General features: G+C 46.9%; 1 protein-coding gene across 1 annotated transcript; it reads left to right on the top strand.

Moving 5' to 3' along the window:
- The first annotated feature begins 1,897 nt into the window (after positions 1–1,897).
- On the top strand, positions 1,898–3,664 carry LOC119646416 (nucleoporin seh1). Its single transcript, XM_038046861.1, has 5 exons — positions 1,898–2,123; positions 2,197–2,637; positions 2,828–3,051; positions 3,114–3,259; positions 3,322–3,664. The coding sequence occupies exons 1-5, from the start codon at positions 2,013–2,015 to the stop codon at positions 3,492–3,494; spliced, it is 1,095 nt and encodes a 364-aa protein (XP_037902789.1). The 5' UTR covers positions 1,898–2,012; the 3' UTR covers positions 3,495–3,664.
- The last annotated feature ends 13,925 nt before the right edge of the window (positions 3,665–17,589 follow it).

Raw genomic sequence — 17,589 nt, forward strand, 5'->3', positions numbered from 1 at the left:
AACGCGATAGCCACGCGTAGCCTCCCTCCAGATAGAACAGCCATAGAACCATATTTACCAAGAGCCAAACTGGAGCTGATGCAGGGCTGCTTTGGTCTTAACAACGGACAACCCATGTTCAACTTTATCTCTCTCTCTCTCTATCTGTAGGACGAATCTTACCAGGTCGTGCTTTTGCTGCCTACTGAGACTCGCTGCGGAGTTAGGACCCTATGTGAGTGATCACAATAGGAGGAGGATTAAACTGAACTCTAGACTTTTTTGCAACCATAGTTACCATCTGTCCGTGGCCCGCCCATTCATTTGGAGCTGAAACGGAAAGTAACCACTCACGCATGTAGACTCGATACCATTGGAGCGTGGAAAGGCGGCCAATCACACGGTCATGTATCAATCTGGAAATTCCTTGACAAATATCCGGTAGCCCTGATGTCGATCATATGGTTTCCAAATTCGTCTTTGAAAAGACATGCACTGTCGTAATCATCGAAGGTGAAGGGTGGTCGACAAATGGCAAAAAGTTTTTCAGATTGCAGACTTAATAATTTTCATCGACGGGTCAATCATGGAGAGCGGATCGGGCGCAGGGATGTTCTCAGGGAATCCGATTATTTAACTGGCCCGACCACGCGGAAATATATGGCATTTCATTGGAAGCAGAAGAATCTCTGCGACAAAAATAGAGGGGTTGCACCATTTGAACAACAACATATCAAGCCAGTTGGTGTTGAGTTAACATCAGGTGCTGGTGAAACTTGGCCGAATGAAAGAAACATTTCTGATGTGGGTGTAGGGGCACTCAAAAATCGCTGGTAATGAGGAGGTTGACAGACTGGCTCGCCGAAGGTCTGGATCCACAATGGTGGAATCCGGCCATCTACTTTGACAGTAGACTTGACGTCTACTCTGAAAGGTGAAACTGCAAGGGTTCATTCAACCGAGTGGAGAAATTTGAACTCTTCCCGGCAGGCGAAAATCCTTGTGATAGAGCCTGGGGTCGCTAGAGCGTCATTTTTGTTGCCCCTTAAAAAGTGGAACATGAAAACCCCACTGTTCCTTAAACTACCATATGGAAAAGATTGGGTTGGTAGTTTCGGCTATGTGCAGCCAATGTGAGGGGATAGTACAATGGGCCTAATAATGGCCTGAGTGCTCGGAACTGCGGCTTTCCCCAGTAAACTAAACTAACTAAACTAACTTGGTGTTACAAATTCGACTTATTTCAAAACAGATCAACTAAACATGTATTGCTGGGTATGATTTGCTGTCGGTCTTTCGGCCAATTTTCAAATTTCATTGCATAAAAATGGCGTGTCTTTTCCGGTGATTAAAGGTTCATGTTGTTCAGAAAAAAATGAATCAGCGGCCTTCCATGGATCCTTCGGAACCACTAGTCCTCAAAAGGAGCAACGTTTTGCAAACATGATTTGGTGACATAAAGCGAATCTGATTGTTTCCGAGTAATTCTTGTAATTGTTCTCCTTAGAATTTTCGGCTATTCCGTGGGGGGCTTATCTTCAACGCTGAAATTTCCATCCTTGAAATATCTAAACTGTTCCTTGCACGATTTATCAGCTTGTGTGTGAAGCTTAAATCGATGTAAACTCCAATTATAGCAAATATATATTAATATAATAAATATCCAGCCTCTCTGAAACCGTAAAAATCGATTGTCCAATATGATTGCGTTTATATAATTTTTCATTCAAATTTCTGTAATTTGTGATAGAATTTTTTTACGTTCCATATGAAACATCTTTAGGAAATTAAAATCTATTGAAATCGACGTTATGTACAATTGTACTTCAAATATTTACAAATGAGATTAAGTAGGGAACTCCCTCTCATTAAATATCACACACTCTCAGCAGTCGAATTCTCGTGTTCAAAATATTGACATTTCTATCAGCTGATACAATTGGAAAGTTTGTTTTCCTATAGGACGCGGCTTTCCTGGTGGAGGAGTGCTCGGTGCGTTCGGTTGAAGTGCGTCTTAAATCTCGCGATCTGAAATGTTCGACACAGAAACTATACGCGCCGATCACAAGGATGTAATTCACGATGTCAACTACGACTACTATGGAAAGCGCATGGCCACTTGTTCCAGCGACCAAACAGTAAAGGTGAATGACATTTTGAGGTTATCCCGAGAGTCCTTTGCAGCAGCTAAATTTGCGCCAAATAACTTCGTTTTAGGTCTGGGACAAGGACGAAAATAACAAATGGGTGGTGTCGTCCAGCTGGAAAGCCCACTCCGGGTCGATTTGGCGCTTGTCGTGGGCCCATCCTGAGTTCGGCCAGGTGATTGCAACGTGCTCTTTCGACCGGACAGTGTCCGTGTGGGAGGAGAATTTGGGCGATAAAGTGACTCCGACGATGGCCCCGATGAAGCGGTGGACGAGGCGGACTACTCTGGTTGATTCCCGGACGAGTGTGACGGATGTTAAGTTTGCTCCGAAACATCTGGGGCTGCTACTGGCCACGGCCTCTGCGGATGGCATTATTCGGATTTACGAGGCGCCGGATATTATGAACTTGTCCCAGTGGTCGCTGCAGCATGAGATTTCGTGCAAATTGCCGTTGAGCTGCTTGTCGTGGAGCAAATCGCTGTTTAGGCTTCACGCGCCATTGATTGCGGTAAGCGCTTTACTTGCCAGACTTGTTTTCAAGTCCTCTAGTTGAGGATTTTTTATTCCCTCAAGATAAGTCTCTTCCCCACCCTTCTACCTTCACCCTCTTGAAGCCGAGAAATAAGTTATGAACAATTGCTTTCCTCAATTCTTATAAATCAATCTCAGCTCGTTAAACTGCGCTTTTACCATTTCAGGCCGGCAGTGATGAATCCTCCCCAACTTCCGGGGGTAAAGTTTTCATCTTCGAATACAGCGAGAATGCTCGCAAATGGACAAAGGTGGAAACAGTGAGCGCCGTCGTCGAGCCAGTTCATGACATTGCTTTCGCGCCAACGGCTGGACGGAGCTACCACATTCTTGCGATCGCCAGCAAAGACCTGCACATTCTCCACCTGAAGCAGCCACTCCCTGTCGGGAAGTAAGTGATTGTCAAAACGACATCCAAAGGGCTTCCTGTCTAATGTGCTTTGAACATTTCAGTGAACCGGGAACGGGCCCTCGACTCGAAATACAGTCATCCGCGCAATTCACAGACCATTACTGCCATGTCTGGCGAGTTTGCTGGAATATCACGGGCACGATGCTGGCGTCAACTGGAGATGATGGCTCTGCGAGGATATGGAAAAGTGGGTTCTATTCATTTAATAAAAAATCCTTCATACAACTTCTTCTTGCTCCAATTTTACAGTGAATTACATGAAAAACTGGAAATGTGCCGCCGTGGTGAAAGGAGATGGTAACCAGTCGCCTACCGAGACCTTCCTGCAGTCGCAGCAGTCCTCCATGAACGTGTCGACGCCGACGACGAAATATTACAAGAAAGGGACCATCGCCAATCCGAGCCAGGTTCCGTGGCATTAGTGAATGTGGGTCCGACCTGGTGCCAGTTGTGACTGAATCGAAGTGTGAATGATCCTCTCCAATACTTTGCGGTTAACATTCTGTTCTTATTGATTTAGGTGTTGTAATGTGAACATATTTTTTTGGGGTAATATTGAAAGTGTCCTGAAATGTTTAGGAAATATATTGAATTCATGTTTTATTTTTTAAGCAAACTTTATGTTTTTGAATTCTTTGAGCGGTAACATGACAGCCAATCTCGCCTCCGTAGAAACTCAAACTCCCCCGACGATTACCTACCTTGTCGTGCTGAGGGAACTCAGTAAGGAAGATCCTTCAGGAAACGGGAGGTGACACCTTAAGCCAAGTGGTAATGAAAAGCCCAAGCCAAGGTTTGACTACCGTGCCGAAGGCTGAGTGGTCACAGGGGTTAAGATGTGGTCGTAAACGGTGAACTCTGGGTACCAGGCGATCCCCAGTTTCAACTAGCCTTGTCTCGGCAAAAAGGGGCTCTGCCGAGATCGACCTACTCTCCCCGGTAAAACTGAGGCCATGGCAGCCAATTAAGAAAAAACAAAACAATTAAACCTCGATCTTGACGATCCAACCCCGAGCTCATCGATGGAGAACCTGAGCCTAGATTCAGATTCTCCACTTACTCAGGTGGAAACTAATCTAATTGGGACCCAGTCCTTAATGGACGAGCCGAAGCAGGCCCCTTCTGTTAGCACTCCTGTCCACACGCTCCCACCGGCGCTGAGGCTAAAGTCTTGCCCGTGGGTAAGCAAGTCCACGGACAGCAAACAGTCTTCGGGCAAACCGCTTTCGGGTACACCGCCTCCGGGCAAATCACAACCCTAGGGCTGTGCCAAGGTTGAGCGGAAAAGATCGTTTGGGGCATCTGCGGAAACCGAAGCGGCAGCAGTCCTCGGACGATCCTAACTCGTCGACACAAAAGGCAGCAAAGAGGGCTCGGCCGGCAACGGCTAGGCCTTCATTTGCAGCCAAGGTTATCAAAGCTAATGGATGGGTCTTGCATGACGACCCTAATCCATCCGGTTACGATACTAAACAGTGCGAACAGCTAAGGAGGAAATTTCTCCTAGCTGTAAGGACTGCATCATCGCAAGGCATTAAGTTTTGCTTTGAGTCGGTAGGTGTATACCGTAAAATGTTATGGTTAAACTTTGCCGACGAAGACGCGAACGAGTGGTTCAGGCAGTACTGCTCCTCCCTCAACGATGTGTGAAAGGGTGCGCGACTAACCTTGAAAAGGCTTTCCGAGCTGCCTTCGTTTAAAAAATGCTTCCTCTGGCTTCTAGAAGAAGTGCGGAATGGTGCTGGGGTTCTAGAACAACTTGGTGTGCAAAATAACCTCAACACTTCCACCTGGATGGAGAGAGAGCCGCTAGGCCGGGAACTTTTCTCACTATCGGCGTTCTCGAACCCGATGTTAAGAAGGTTCGGGAAAAATCGGGATACCGGCTCTACTACGAGCTAGGGACCGTCACGTTACAAGTGTCGACTCCTAAAACCATTGAAGGGGACGTGCAGCCCTCGGCATCTTCATCTGAAACGTAGATGAGGTGCCACATTTCCCAAATAAATTCGCAAGAATATAAAGCGGCGACTGCACTTATCAGTCGTCGGATAAATACCTGCAAGACATTAAAGTACCTCATACAAGAACCGTGGGTTTTTGGTGGGGTAGTCAGGGGCCTAAACTTCCAAAATGCTGACTTGTTGTATGCCAATGGAAGCGATCGACCCCCCTCCTGCATGGTAATCTCCAAAGACTTCTCGGCTAATTGGTTAACAACCTATGTGATGGCGACACCACATCGGCTAAACTAACCATAAAAAGGGGGAGGGAGATAAAGAGACACTATGGTTAAAAGCCGGACAAAGACGGCTACGGTTTCTTACCAGGGCAGAGGTAACTCTTCAGACACTGGCTCACCTTTGCCCTGGGAGAAGCGCGACTGAAGCGGCTCACAGATGTTATGCGCTCCCTTTTATAATTCGCAAAACACAACAAGAGTGTGAAAAGCTTGGTCGGAGCGTCTTCGTCCGTCTTTTAATTTTGGAAACTTGGGTGTTAAACCCAAAAATAGGAGTTCGTGGACCATCAAGAGTGGGAGCAAGTTGCTCTCCATTTGGTCCGGTCCGGTATCAAGTGGATCCGGACTTAGGACTCCCCAATCCCTAGAAAAAGAAAAAGATACTATGGTGCTCTGCATATTTCCCGTATGACGCAGAACACGTTCCTAGTCGAACATTCATCAGAGCTATGCAATATGCCAAAAGTAGAGGCATGGGGGTAGTAGCAGGATGTGATGTCAATGATCACTACATATGCTGCAGAAGTTCTATAAAGGATCGAAACTACTGGAGTATCTAGTAGGAACCGATTTGCAGATTCCTAATTTCGGGAATGAACCCACTTTCTTCAATGTGGTCAGGCGAGAGGTCATCGACATTCCCTGACATCGCGGCTCTGGTCGGAAAGGGGGGAGTATCAAACGATATCACAATCTCGGATCACAGACGCATTAATTTCGTAATGGGCATGGATTCACCTCTACCCACTCCATTTCGAAATCCGTGGAAGACAGATTGGGGAACGTATAAAATACAATTCAGCGTGAGTCAGGATCTAGATTGGTGCTTTTATCTGGCCTCGCACATCGGTCAGGGTCTGCCTAGTCAGTCTTATCAATTTCGTTGGAATACCGAATTCTCTTATGGCCGTGTACAGTTTTACCTCCCTTTTTATGTATGAGACAGATAATTCCTCGCTACCAGTTGTCAGGTATTGATTCACTGTGCCACACCTCGAGCATGAGTGGATGAACCGTTTGCTGTAGTTGGTCACTTTCATATTTAACCAATTTGGCTATAATTCCAATAGCTCCTGACGACTTATTAAGCTGGTGGATTGCATGGACTGTTTCTTCTATGCTTGGTGGTGGCAGCATTTTTGGTTGTTGGTTTGGTCCCTCACTTATCCTAAACAATAATCTAGCTTTAGCCTAGCTTAGGCTCAAACTATTGGCGGTTTCAATTGGATATAATTCGCACCCTTGGCGTGTTTTTCCAAATATATAAAGAAGCGTTTTCCATCTGATGCCATTCACCGAAAGATTCCTCCATTAGTAGTAGTCGAAGACGCGGCTACCTTTCAAAATGTTAAAACAAATATATCCCGTGCCCTCCCTAACAACTACCTGATAAAGAAATCAGGTGGTTCACACCAGATCCTCACCAAAACACCTGAGGATTACGCTACCGCCAAGAAGGTGCTCGTGGAGAACAACAATAAGTTCTTCACGTACACCCTCCTATCGGATAAGACGACCAGCGTCATCCTACGTGGCCTCGATTCGACGTTCTCCCCTCAGGAGATCGTCGATGAACTGAAAGCTCAGGGAGTATCAAGCACCCTGAGCGCAAAACCCTTTGCCACCACCTGGGCCAAGACTAATAACGTGAACCTCGACTTGTGGTTGGTCACTTTTGATGCAACCTTCAACGAGGAGCAACTGCGCGAGGTGAAAGCCGTACAGCACATGGTTGTTCGATTCGAACAAATACAAAATAAACAAGTGCTGCAGTGCAAGAACTGCCAGCGTATCGGGCACGCGGCAACCAACTGCCACCTCACCTACAGGTGTGTCAAGTGTGACCAACTACACGGCCCTGGCGAATGCGCCAAAACAGTGGAGCAGGCACCGAAGTGTGTCAACTGCGGGGGCAACGACCACCCCGCCAACTACCGCAAGTGCCCACGGTTCATCCAGGTGGTGGCAAGGAGGAACGCACAAAAACGTGCCCCTCCCTCCCGCCCTCTTCCCTCAACTACCTCTCGCCCCGCTGGTCGTCCTATCACGAACCCATCCTTCACCCGTCCGTCCGTGTCCTTCACCGACACCGCACGAAGCGGAACCTCTCCCCGGACTCCCAACCACGTAGTCCAACCCACCACCATCTCCAACCCAGACTTCCTCGAGTTCGTCAGGAAATCGCAAGAATTCCTGCAAATGTTCAACTCAATGGTCGGTATCTTGACATCCATTAATGGACGTTAAGATAATTGAGTTGAACATCAACTCAATCATCGGCCGTGCCCGCAGACATGAGTTCGAGCTGTTCCTTGGCGAGCACAAACCCGATATAGCTCTCCTATGTGAAACTAGGTTGAACTATAGATACAATCCTTCCTTTCCCAACTTCAACCTCTTCCGGACTGACCGACCTCAGTCCAATCCTCAAGGCCGGGACACCTGTGGCGGAACGGCCGTCCTCATTTCCGACAAATTCCTTGTCACCCAAATCCACCCACCTCCCAACATCTTCAGATCCATGGAAATCTCACTGGTCTCCTTCGAATCCCAATCAACCTCGGTCTTCGTTGCCTCTGTATACTGCCCCAACCAATCCCTCGACACCCAAGACTTTCTCCGCATCAAATCCTTCTGCGCGTCCCTGCACCGCTCTCCCGGTAAACAATTCTCCCTGATCATAGGTGGAGACCTCAACGCCAGACACCCGTCCTGGTTCGATGCACGGTCGAACCACAACGGGGATCAGCTCCACCTGTTCCTCCAACCTCTAATCCAAACATCAACCTAGTCCATTTCAGTCCGGCACTCCCGACCTTCAACAAGTCACACTACCATTCCTACCTAGACCACTTCCTGATCAGCAGTAACCTGACTGTCATTCCCAACCCGAATACCTTCTCCTTCCTCGAAACGGTCCCTGGCATCAGCGATCACGATGCCGTAATCCTCAGCATAAAACTCCCGGACAGAGTCATTCGGTCCACTCCACCCTCAGCTCCCGACTTCCAGCGCGCAAACTGGAAACACATCAACCTTGCCCTCAAGTCCAAACTTCAACCTCTCCTACTCCCATCCAACTGTACAGTTCCTAACGAATCCATAGACCTGACAGTTCGTCAATACACCGAAGCAGTTCGGCAAGTATGCGATGAACTGATCCCTTCACGTCTCCTAAATTACCGCAACCTAATCACCCTTCCCGACGATATCCTATCTGACATCCAATATAAAAAGACCCTCAGGCGGAGATTATTTAGGGATAGATACTCTCCGCAATCCTCTCACCTCCTCACCGAAATCCGCGAATTGGACAAGTCCATTCGCGAACGAATCCTCACCCTATACACCCAATATCTCCACAACCGTCTCTCCAACACTGAGCTAAACCCTGGCACATACAGGGAACTCAGAAAAACCTGCTCGCGTTTGGGCAAATCAGTCCAACAAAACGCAATCCTTCCCCAAAACATCCCACCCACAGAAAAAGTGAAAGTCCTCGCCGACCACTTCCTTCAAGCCCACCACTGCACCCTCCACTTCCGTGAACCAAGTTTTGATAACGAGGTAAACGAAAAGATCTCCCAACTCCTAACCAACCCTTCCTACCTCATTCCCCAACCCACACAAAACCCCTTCAACCATGCTCTCGCCGACCCAAGTCAGCGAGAGAATATCCTCCCCATCCACTTTGTCAGTCCAGACTCGGTCAAGGCGGCCATCGCCGCCTCCAAAAACAAGAAATCAGTCGGGCTTGACAAAATCCCCTCCATCGTCCTTAAGAAATGCGCCCCAAGCATCGCCCCCATTATGTCCTCCATCATCAACCACTGCCTTATCAACGCCCACTTCCCAACAGATTGGAAGAGTGCTCGGATTGTTCCTATCCCCAAGAAAAACCAAAATCCACTAAATCCCGATAGCTACAGGCCTATCTCAATCCTCTCCTCCTCCGCCAAGATTTTCGAGCGGATCATCAAAGTCTCTATCGACGAGCACTGTGACTCCAATCATTCTATCCCACAATTCCAATTCGCAAACCGTCCCAAACATTCAGTCGAGCACGCGCTGCTCGTGCTCAAATCGGACGTCCTCCTCGGTCTCAACCGGAACGCTCCGACCATAGTCTGTCTCCTCGACATAAAGAAAGCTTTCGACTCCGTATGGCAATACGGACTCGCATACAAGCTTTCTGAAGTCCTCCAGTTCCATCCGCACCTCTGTAAGCTAATTCTTAGCTTTCTTGATGGGCGGAAATCCCAAGTCCAACTCCGTGAACACCTCTCCTCCCCATATTCTAGCCCGGCTGGCATCCCTCAGGGGTCAGTCCTCTCCGCTACCCTCTTTTCCCTGTTTAACGCAGACCTTCCCAAACCAACTCCACACCCAAATCCAATTCGAATCCTTCAATACGCGGATGATCTCATCCTCTACACCTCCACCAGAAACATCCCTGCCGGTGAAGCCCGCCTGAATTCCTATTTGGACGAGCTCTACCGGTACTTCACCCGCTGGAAACTGTCCCTAAACCCACAAAAATGCGAAACCATCGTATTCCATGGTACCGCTAAGATGACGCCGAAAATGAGGAACGACATTTCAACCCTATCCCTGAAAATCCACAACGACACCATCCCAACCGTCAAGGAAGTCACCTACCTTGGGGTGACAATTAACTCCCGCCTATCCCACGTCCCACATATCACGAAGGCACTGAACCGTGCAACAGGTGCCTTCAAATCCCTCTACTCAATCCTAAAATACACCAGTCCAACTCCTCAGAAAGTCAAGCTGTTTTGCTATAAACAGCTTATCCGTCCCCTCTCGTTTTCGGCTTCATCTTCTGGTCCGACACTTCCCCTCACCAAATGGAACGAACCCGCCTCAAAGAGCGCAGAATCCTCCGCCATTGTACCAACATTTACAAGAACGAAGACCGCTCCAAATACATCTCAAACCAGATCCTATACGACTCCTCTCAAACGCCCCGCATTGACGCCGTCCTAGCCCGTCATGCCCTCAAATTCCTGGAAAAATCCAGATCCCACCCAAATCCACTCATCTCCCAGGCCATGCAGATCGAGATCGTCGAAGAAAATCTTCTACGAACTCATCTGTTTCCACAAATCCTCATATCTCTCCAAGCCCGTAACCTTCTTTTCGACCCCGGCGGTAGAGTAATCTTCTACAACGGTAGCTACTCCTCATCCCAGTTTATAAAACCTACCCATCCTTAGCGCCACTCCTAGCGCCCTTTCCCAAACTCCTCCCGCATGCCCCCCATCCCAACCCACATCCTAATTCCTTCCCCGCCCGCCCGCTTTTATAAAAAATTTAACTAATGGAGGTTTTTTTCGACTTTTCCTCCAGATAACATTTTATGTATTTTCAAATTTATTCTTTAGTGATAATTTATCACCTTAGATTAAGCTAGGCTGTTAAGGTAGTACATAAGTTAGGTTAATTCAGAATTATATGTTTATAGGTTTAATAAAAATTGTTGTTTTTCGAAAAATTGTTGTTTTTTCTGATGCCATTCACGGTTACGCTGCTCCCAGGGCAGAGGTGAGGCCGCATCTGATGAGTTGCCTCCGCCTTGGACGAAACCGTTTGTCCTATATATTTTTCGGATATTTCGCTCTGAGCTAATTGTCACACGAACATTTTGACAATGGTTACAATCCATGAATTCAAGTTCGAATTTTTGGAGCATCCACCGTGTTCATCCCTAGCGACTTCCATCTGTTTCCAATCCTAAAAAATTCACGCGTGGAAAGCGTTTTTCATCAAGTGATGAGGTCATAACAGCTGTGGAAGCGTATTTTTCAACCCTTTTAGATTCTCACTTCAGGGATGGAATTCATTAATTGCAATCTCGTTGGAACAAGTGTATTGATGTTAACGGAGACTACATTGAACAATAAAGTGTATTTCAAATCATAAAATTGTGTTTTTCTTATTGAACCGGAAAACTTATTGAATAACCTAGTAGCCATTTTTACCGCGTTCGTGTTCAATGTCGCAGCTTTTGGCACCAGACTATCGGGTTTCTTGCAGAGCGCAGATATCAATGCGCTTTTTCCGAAGGGCTCTTGCGAGTTTATTTGGACTAACTTACATTCTGACGCCGTCTATGCGTCAAGATCCCGTGCTCATTCCTCGACAGAACCGGGGCCCGTCCTGCCGCGTTGATTGATGTGGACGCCCTAGCATTTTTTCCGAGGCTTATTACTCGATCCGGTCATCGTGTTTCTAACGACATTCGATGCAGTTTCTTGGTCGGCCTGTCGCGGGATCTGTCACCAAGAGAGATCAGGTAGGATTTAGCATAGTGAAATACTTCAACTATACTCTATTTAAATCTTTCCCTGATCTCAGGATTTTATTTTTGTTTTACTGAGGATAGTTCAAAGTACGTTGTCTCAAACCCTCCTCCTTTACCTGGACTTGGGACCAGCATAGTATGTTAATAGCACGAGAAATGAAATTTCCAGCGTAGAGAAACTGCCCCATATATCAGACAAATATTTCATATTTTCCCATTTTTTACAGCACGTCTTCCTAGATGACCGCCTTTCATGCTTATTAAGGTTTTGTGTAAAACAAAACCTCATTAAAATCGATTCACTGTCTGTCTGTCTGCCTGTCACACACACTTTTCTCAAAAGCGGCTAAACCGATCCGAACGAAATTCGGTGGACAGATAGGAACTAATCCAACACATCCAGCGAGTGACCTAAATTTAGGTGAAGTTTAAAGGGGGCTCTCCATACACGTAAAGGGGGGGGGATTTAAAAAAAATTTCATCGGATATAGTCGTATAGGGTATCGATTTGTACTTTCCGAAACTGACATTAGTTTTGACGTGAATCGCAAAGTGCGTGAGTAAGGTGTCAAAATGTACGCACTTAAAGTGAGACAGGACACATTTTCGGAAACTATCCATCCCAAAAATCTGAAAAAAATAGGAAAGTGCGCTTAGATGAAATCTGGGCCTCAAAATATGTCCCATTCCGTTATCTGTTCAAATATACTTATAATAGTATACTACCAACTTTTGGAAATTTACTGAAACCCCCCCCCCCCTTAAATTCATCCTAGGTCTACCGCAGGTATAGAGGACCTCATTCCGCATACCCATGCCAAATTTTATGGAAATCTGGCTATTAACGCCAAAGTTATAGCAGTTCAAACCTCTGGCGTATCAAGCCACCGTCGTTTCGGCAGGCCTTTTGGTTGGTTACCATTGACTTCGATGTTCAGATCAATATTGGTGGGAATTACATAACCACACCATCGAAAACGCATCTCGCAGTTTTTCCACGATCTATGTAACCCCATATCGATCGCGGATATCCTCATTTCGGATGTCAGTCCTAGAGGTTTTACGTGAGCACCAGTCATGGAGCCTTATTCCTACGGTCTTCTTAAGACTCGGATTGATTTTGTGACCACAATCAGAGCTTCGCCGAAGCAAGCTACGACGGTACCAGTCTATACCAAGTACATGGCTCAGCATTCATACTGGTGGATGCATGGCCTACCTAAATCTCTACCCAACTAAGGAATACGGCACCCGTGTTGAAACGCAACACCACGCTAAGACCCAAAGGTCTCTGTTCGCTTGAAAGTAACCAAAACCCCCATGAAGCTCCCACTAGGGGGCCAACCGCAAACAACCGAGCTGTACTCACACACAACAGGAATTCTCCCGAAGTATGTGAGTCCAGAGGCTATCCCGGTTTCCATGGTACCAGTATACCCCTGATAAGGTTTCGTGACCAATTGCCACTTCAGATCAGTCCCTGTGTAGACCCGGGTCTGATCGCCCTGATTAGGCCTTTGAAGCATTCGCCTACTGCATCACGGCCGGCAAGCCAATGCGATACAGCGTCTCCCGGTGCCAGCACTATGAGGTTCTCCTTGGCCACTTGGTTTGTTGGTTTTCGGCCGACAGGGTTGCCGTCTTACTCACTGCCACCTCTGAGCACCAGTTGCGCTGACAGGTGGAACTGCTCCAAATGTCAGCAAAGATTGTGGAAGTGGAGAATAAGCAAATTCTTCAGTTGAAATCTGGTTCGAAGTAGTCTCGCCATTTATTAGTCGCGGCTCGATGGCTGGTAAGCAAAGTACCGTTCTTGTCGTTAATAATGTCGTAAACACGCTAAACACAAGAAAGGGAAGAACAAGCACTGAACTGACAGGTCGAGTGGACGCTGAAAAGTTTGACAAGTTCCACACTAACAGGTTCCACTGACTGCGAAAAAATCCGGCGAATATTCGAGACCAGATATACACGGTGATGTAAGTGCTCTCGCAAAGCGGAGGACATTCTCGCACACATTCGGCGAAGTATAACAAGCCGAACGCGAGCCTGCTACAAAAATAAAATGAAAAGCAAAATCGTGAGCGAGAGGATGGTATGTGCGAAAGGTGTTGCCGAGAGTGCGAAATTAGTATAACCGCGATTAAATTGAATTAGTAAAATAAAGTGTGTGTGTAAATAAAACGGAAAATAGTGTTTTTAATCAAAACGAACCCAGAACGCATATAACAATAATAATAATCGTGGGCACAACAATCCATATTGGATCAGTACCTTGAAGTGTGTTAGAGCACTTCATTCAAGACCGTAACGGTACCCTACCGTAGACTGTAGGAGGCAATGTGGTCAGCATTACGCTCCCCCGAGATTATTACCCTGATTTGACTCAGGCACTCATTCACTGCTGAGTCGACTGGTATCCGACGTCAAATCACGATACAAATCCCACTGCCGCCAGCGAGATTTGAACCCCGACCTTCCATATGGCGGCCTTGTGCTCTAACCACTCCGCTATCCGGACACTTCTTCTTGTCAGTAACGCAACATAAGTGCTCGATATCCTGTGTGCGTTCTTTTCGGCTTTGGCAATTCGCCAAATCGATTATACGTTCGAGACGCTCATTGCGCGCTCCAAACCCCTTTCCTCCATGGCACCTGTTACCGTCTGCTTCTTCACCCACATGACCATTAAGGTCGCTGGCAATGATGATATAGTCGTCAGCGGGCACGCTGCAGGTCTTTTCATCGAGAAGTTGCCAGAAGGCATTTTTTTCGGCATTAGGTTGACCTGTGGTGCGTACGCGTGAAGAAGTGAATAGTGTGGTCAGCTGATACAATGGTGAGCTTCATCAACCGATCATCAAATCGTTCGACTTCTTTAATGGCATCACGGGAACCCTCTGAGATGGTAATGCCAACGCCGTATTGAGCGTGTGGGTTACCAAAATAGAGAAGTTTCTAGCAATTTTTACCGCGTTCACGTTCAATGTCGCATTGATCCGAAATTAATAAAGTTTTTGGCGACAGTCATGGAAGGGTGGAATACCACCTTGTCAGTGCGTACATCTGAGGGTGCTAATACCTCCGAGCCCATCCGTATACGGAGGAGCATCTTCCATGGGGATTCATTGAGTCCCCTTTCGATTTGCAGGGCATTGAACCCTCTTTCATGGCTACTGAAAGATGCTAGAGGGCATGGTTTTGCGATAAAGTGTGGCCCACGGACTAAGTGCGAACTGACACACTTGATGTTCTTAGATGACATCGAATTGTATCCTGGTACTGACGGCCACGAAGTCTGTTGCGAATAGTAGAAATGTTCAGCCGTGATATTCCGATGGAGTTTGGATTAGACAAGTGTCGAATCCAAGCCATCCGCTATGAAGCTATGACCGAGACAGACTTCTACAAGTCCCTAGGAATTCTGCAAGGAACCTATGCTCGGATGAACCTGTCTCCTGACATCGGTGGTAGGGGCGTGGCTGATTTGACGGCATAACATAATCGCCAAGTCGACCTGCTGCGCTCTCATTTTTACAGCAAAGAGCAGGAGAGAATTGTCTTTGGCAGCCTTTTGTCGATTTGCATTTGTGGAACAGACGGCTGTGTGCTGGGGAGCTCTTTACTGAGACGGAGGGGTTTCATGTGTGGCATTCAGGACGGCGTGGTCGCCACCCGAGCTTATGAAAAGCTCATCATGAAAGAACGCGTGGAGAACGACTAGTTTGGAATGTGTGGTTCGGCGTTAGAGACGTAGGACCATCGTATTCTAGCTGTACTGTTATGGCACCGATGCAATACATCACCAGGCATAATGCTGTATGTAAGGTTATCTATCAAAACCTTGCATACAAGAATGGGCTGATCATGGGAACATGCCGGGTTTATCGATATGAGCCACATATCGCACAACAAGCCTGGCAAGCTCTGTGTTTATTATTGATGTTGCTATTCCTCATAATGGAAACATTGAGCGGAAATACATGGCGAAGAAGGTGAACTATGAGCCACTGGCTCGGGAAACCAAAGAAATTTAGCGTCCCGAGCGGGTGGTTGTAGTTCCCATAATATTGTCAGCTACAGGTATTGTACCTAAATCCCTCCCTCCCTTGATGTCCTGGGACTTTCGCACAGTCTGGTTCAAACCATGCAGAAGTGCACCATTCTGCATACGTGCTCGATATTGCGGGGAGATCTCGATGGATTCTCTCATTAACCTTCCAACGGCCCCTACCACCAGCGCCCCTTTAGTTTTTAAGTAAGTGGGATCGTCCGAGCCTAAATGCTTGGCACTTTGTACTAGTATTAGGTAAAAATTCGGCATCTGCCAAGATTGTGACGGTCTCTGTCACAGCCGAAAGTAGAGTATCCTTCGTGGAGCTCGGAGTTTAATATGGCATCATCCAGCCAGCTTTCAGAAATACAGAGGCAGCGCGGATAAATTGTAGACCCCCCGCTAGGTTTTTAAACCCCTAACATGTTGACAGAACAGACGGGCAATATGGGCATTGATCGACGAGGCAGGCGATTGTCTTGAAATTTACCCGTGAATTGGTGCGCACACCTTTAGGCCAGAAGGAAAGATTGCCGATGACGTTAAATTTGTGAGGATAAGTGACCTTCAAAAATGCTATCACTTGGTCGGGGTTGCTCTCTTTTGTCAGTTTCACAGAGGAGAAAGTACACCAATTTTGTTCTTTATGTGCTCGAGTACATCGTCCATAGAAGTATTGAAGGCTAGCCTCGAAATAAACAGATGTTTTGGTGGGGAGGCCACCGTTAACCTGGGGCCACTGGCTCGGGTGGATAGACCAGCGGCGGGAAGTGGAGCATCATTGGGGACAGAAACGATGTCAAGAGTTGTGGCAGCTGTATTCCAATTTGTGACCTACTGAGGAGGCTGCGAATATTCCTCCGTTGAAGGCACGATAGAGGGAGAGAGCGATGTATGGATAGAAGATGGATAGAAATATGCAGAGCAGCATAGAACATTTATCATCTTTATGGGTTGTGATTTGGCCGGAGGTGGTTTGCTTGAAGGTGGTTTGCTCGAAGGTTGTTTGCTATTCGAGGACAGATGCTTATCCATGGGCAAAATTTTAGCCTCAGCAGGTGGGGATTGGAGTCCGGGGTGCTAACAGAAGGGCTTTGCTTCGGCTCGTGCGGTAAGGACTGGGTCCCAATCAGATTGCTTCCGGAGAGTGGAATCTTTTCGGCAAATCGGCGGGTGAGTTGAACATATTTTCAGGAGCCGACAACGAAGGCCCACAAAGAAGTTTATGGGAACGATATCTAAATTTTCTTAAAGTTCTCAGTAATTTATCATTTGGCGCCTAATGTGGGGTCAACCTTTCGGCGAGAAGAAAATATCTCGATAATCAGTGGAAAGACCTGAATATTTCGTATTTTTCAGATATTTTTACAGTACGGCTTCTTAAGCGCTCGCTTTTAACGTATATTCTTAAACTTTACTCAGCTCCACTTCACTACCAGAAACGCTAATCCATGAGAGGCATTGGATGGTAATTGATTGTAAATAAGACTCGCAGGTTATGGGGGTTGAATTACTTTTTATTACCACCCCCGATGAAAATTTCAGTATAAATTTCCTCGTCAAGACTCCACACAAGAGTACAAAAATACTTCAGGCAACCAGTGCAGAAAACAGTAAAGTATACTACAAATATGTAGTTAAGCTACTCGGCAAGCAGGAAATATGCCTGCAGATTGGGGGCCTACCAGCTTCGCATTGGCTCCACTTCAGACGTTCGATGTGTGGAAGCGCCGAATCATCTCCACCGAACAGAATACTTTCAATGCCGCATGGGTGCTATCACTTTCCATGCTTGCAAGCAAGAAAACGTGGAACAAGTAGTCCTGCTGTCTAGCCCGGCTAGGCTTTTGGGGCGGATAGATGCATCTATGGTAATTTGTTAATAACAAAATCTTT

The sequence above is a fragment of the Hermetia illucens genome, chromosome 1 (assembly GCF_905115235.1).
Source record: "Hermetia illucens chromosome 1, iHerIll2.2.curated.20191125, whole genome shotgun sequence".
In the NCBI taxonomy this organism is placed as follows: domain Eukaryota; kingdom Metazoa; phylum Arthropoda; class Insecta; order Diptera; family Stratiomyidae; genus Hermetia; species Hermetia illucens.

Excerpts from the sequence above, each read along its gene's own strand:
- LOC119646416 (XM_038046861.1), top strand. The coding sequence starts at position 2,013 with ATGTTCGACACAGAAACTATACGCGCCGATCACAAGGATGTAATTCAC. Across the intron at positions 2,124-2,196 it reads CCAGCGACCAAACAGTAAAG|GTCTGGGACAAGGACGAAAA; the intron begins GTGAATGACATT and ends ACTTCGTTTTAG. Across the intron at positions 3,052-3,113 it reads CAGCCACTCCCTGTCGGGAA|TGAACCGGGAACGGGCCCTC; the intron begins GTAAGTGATTGT and ends TGAACATTTCAG.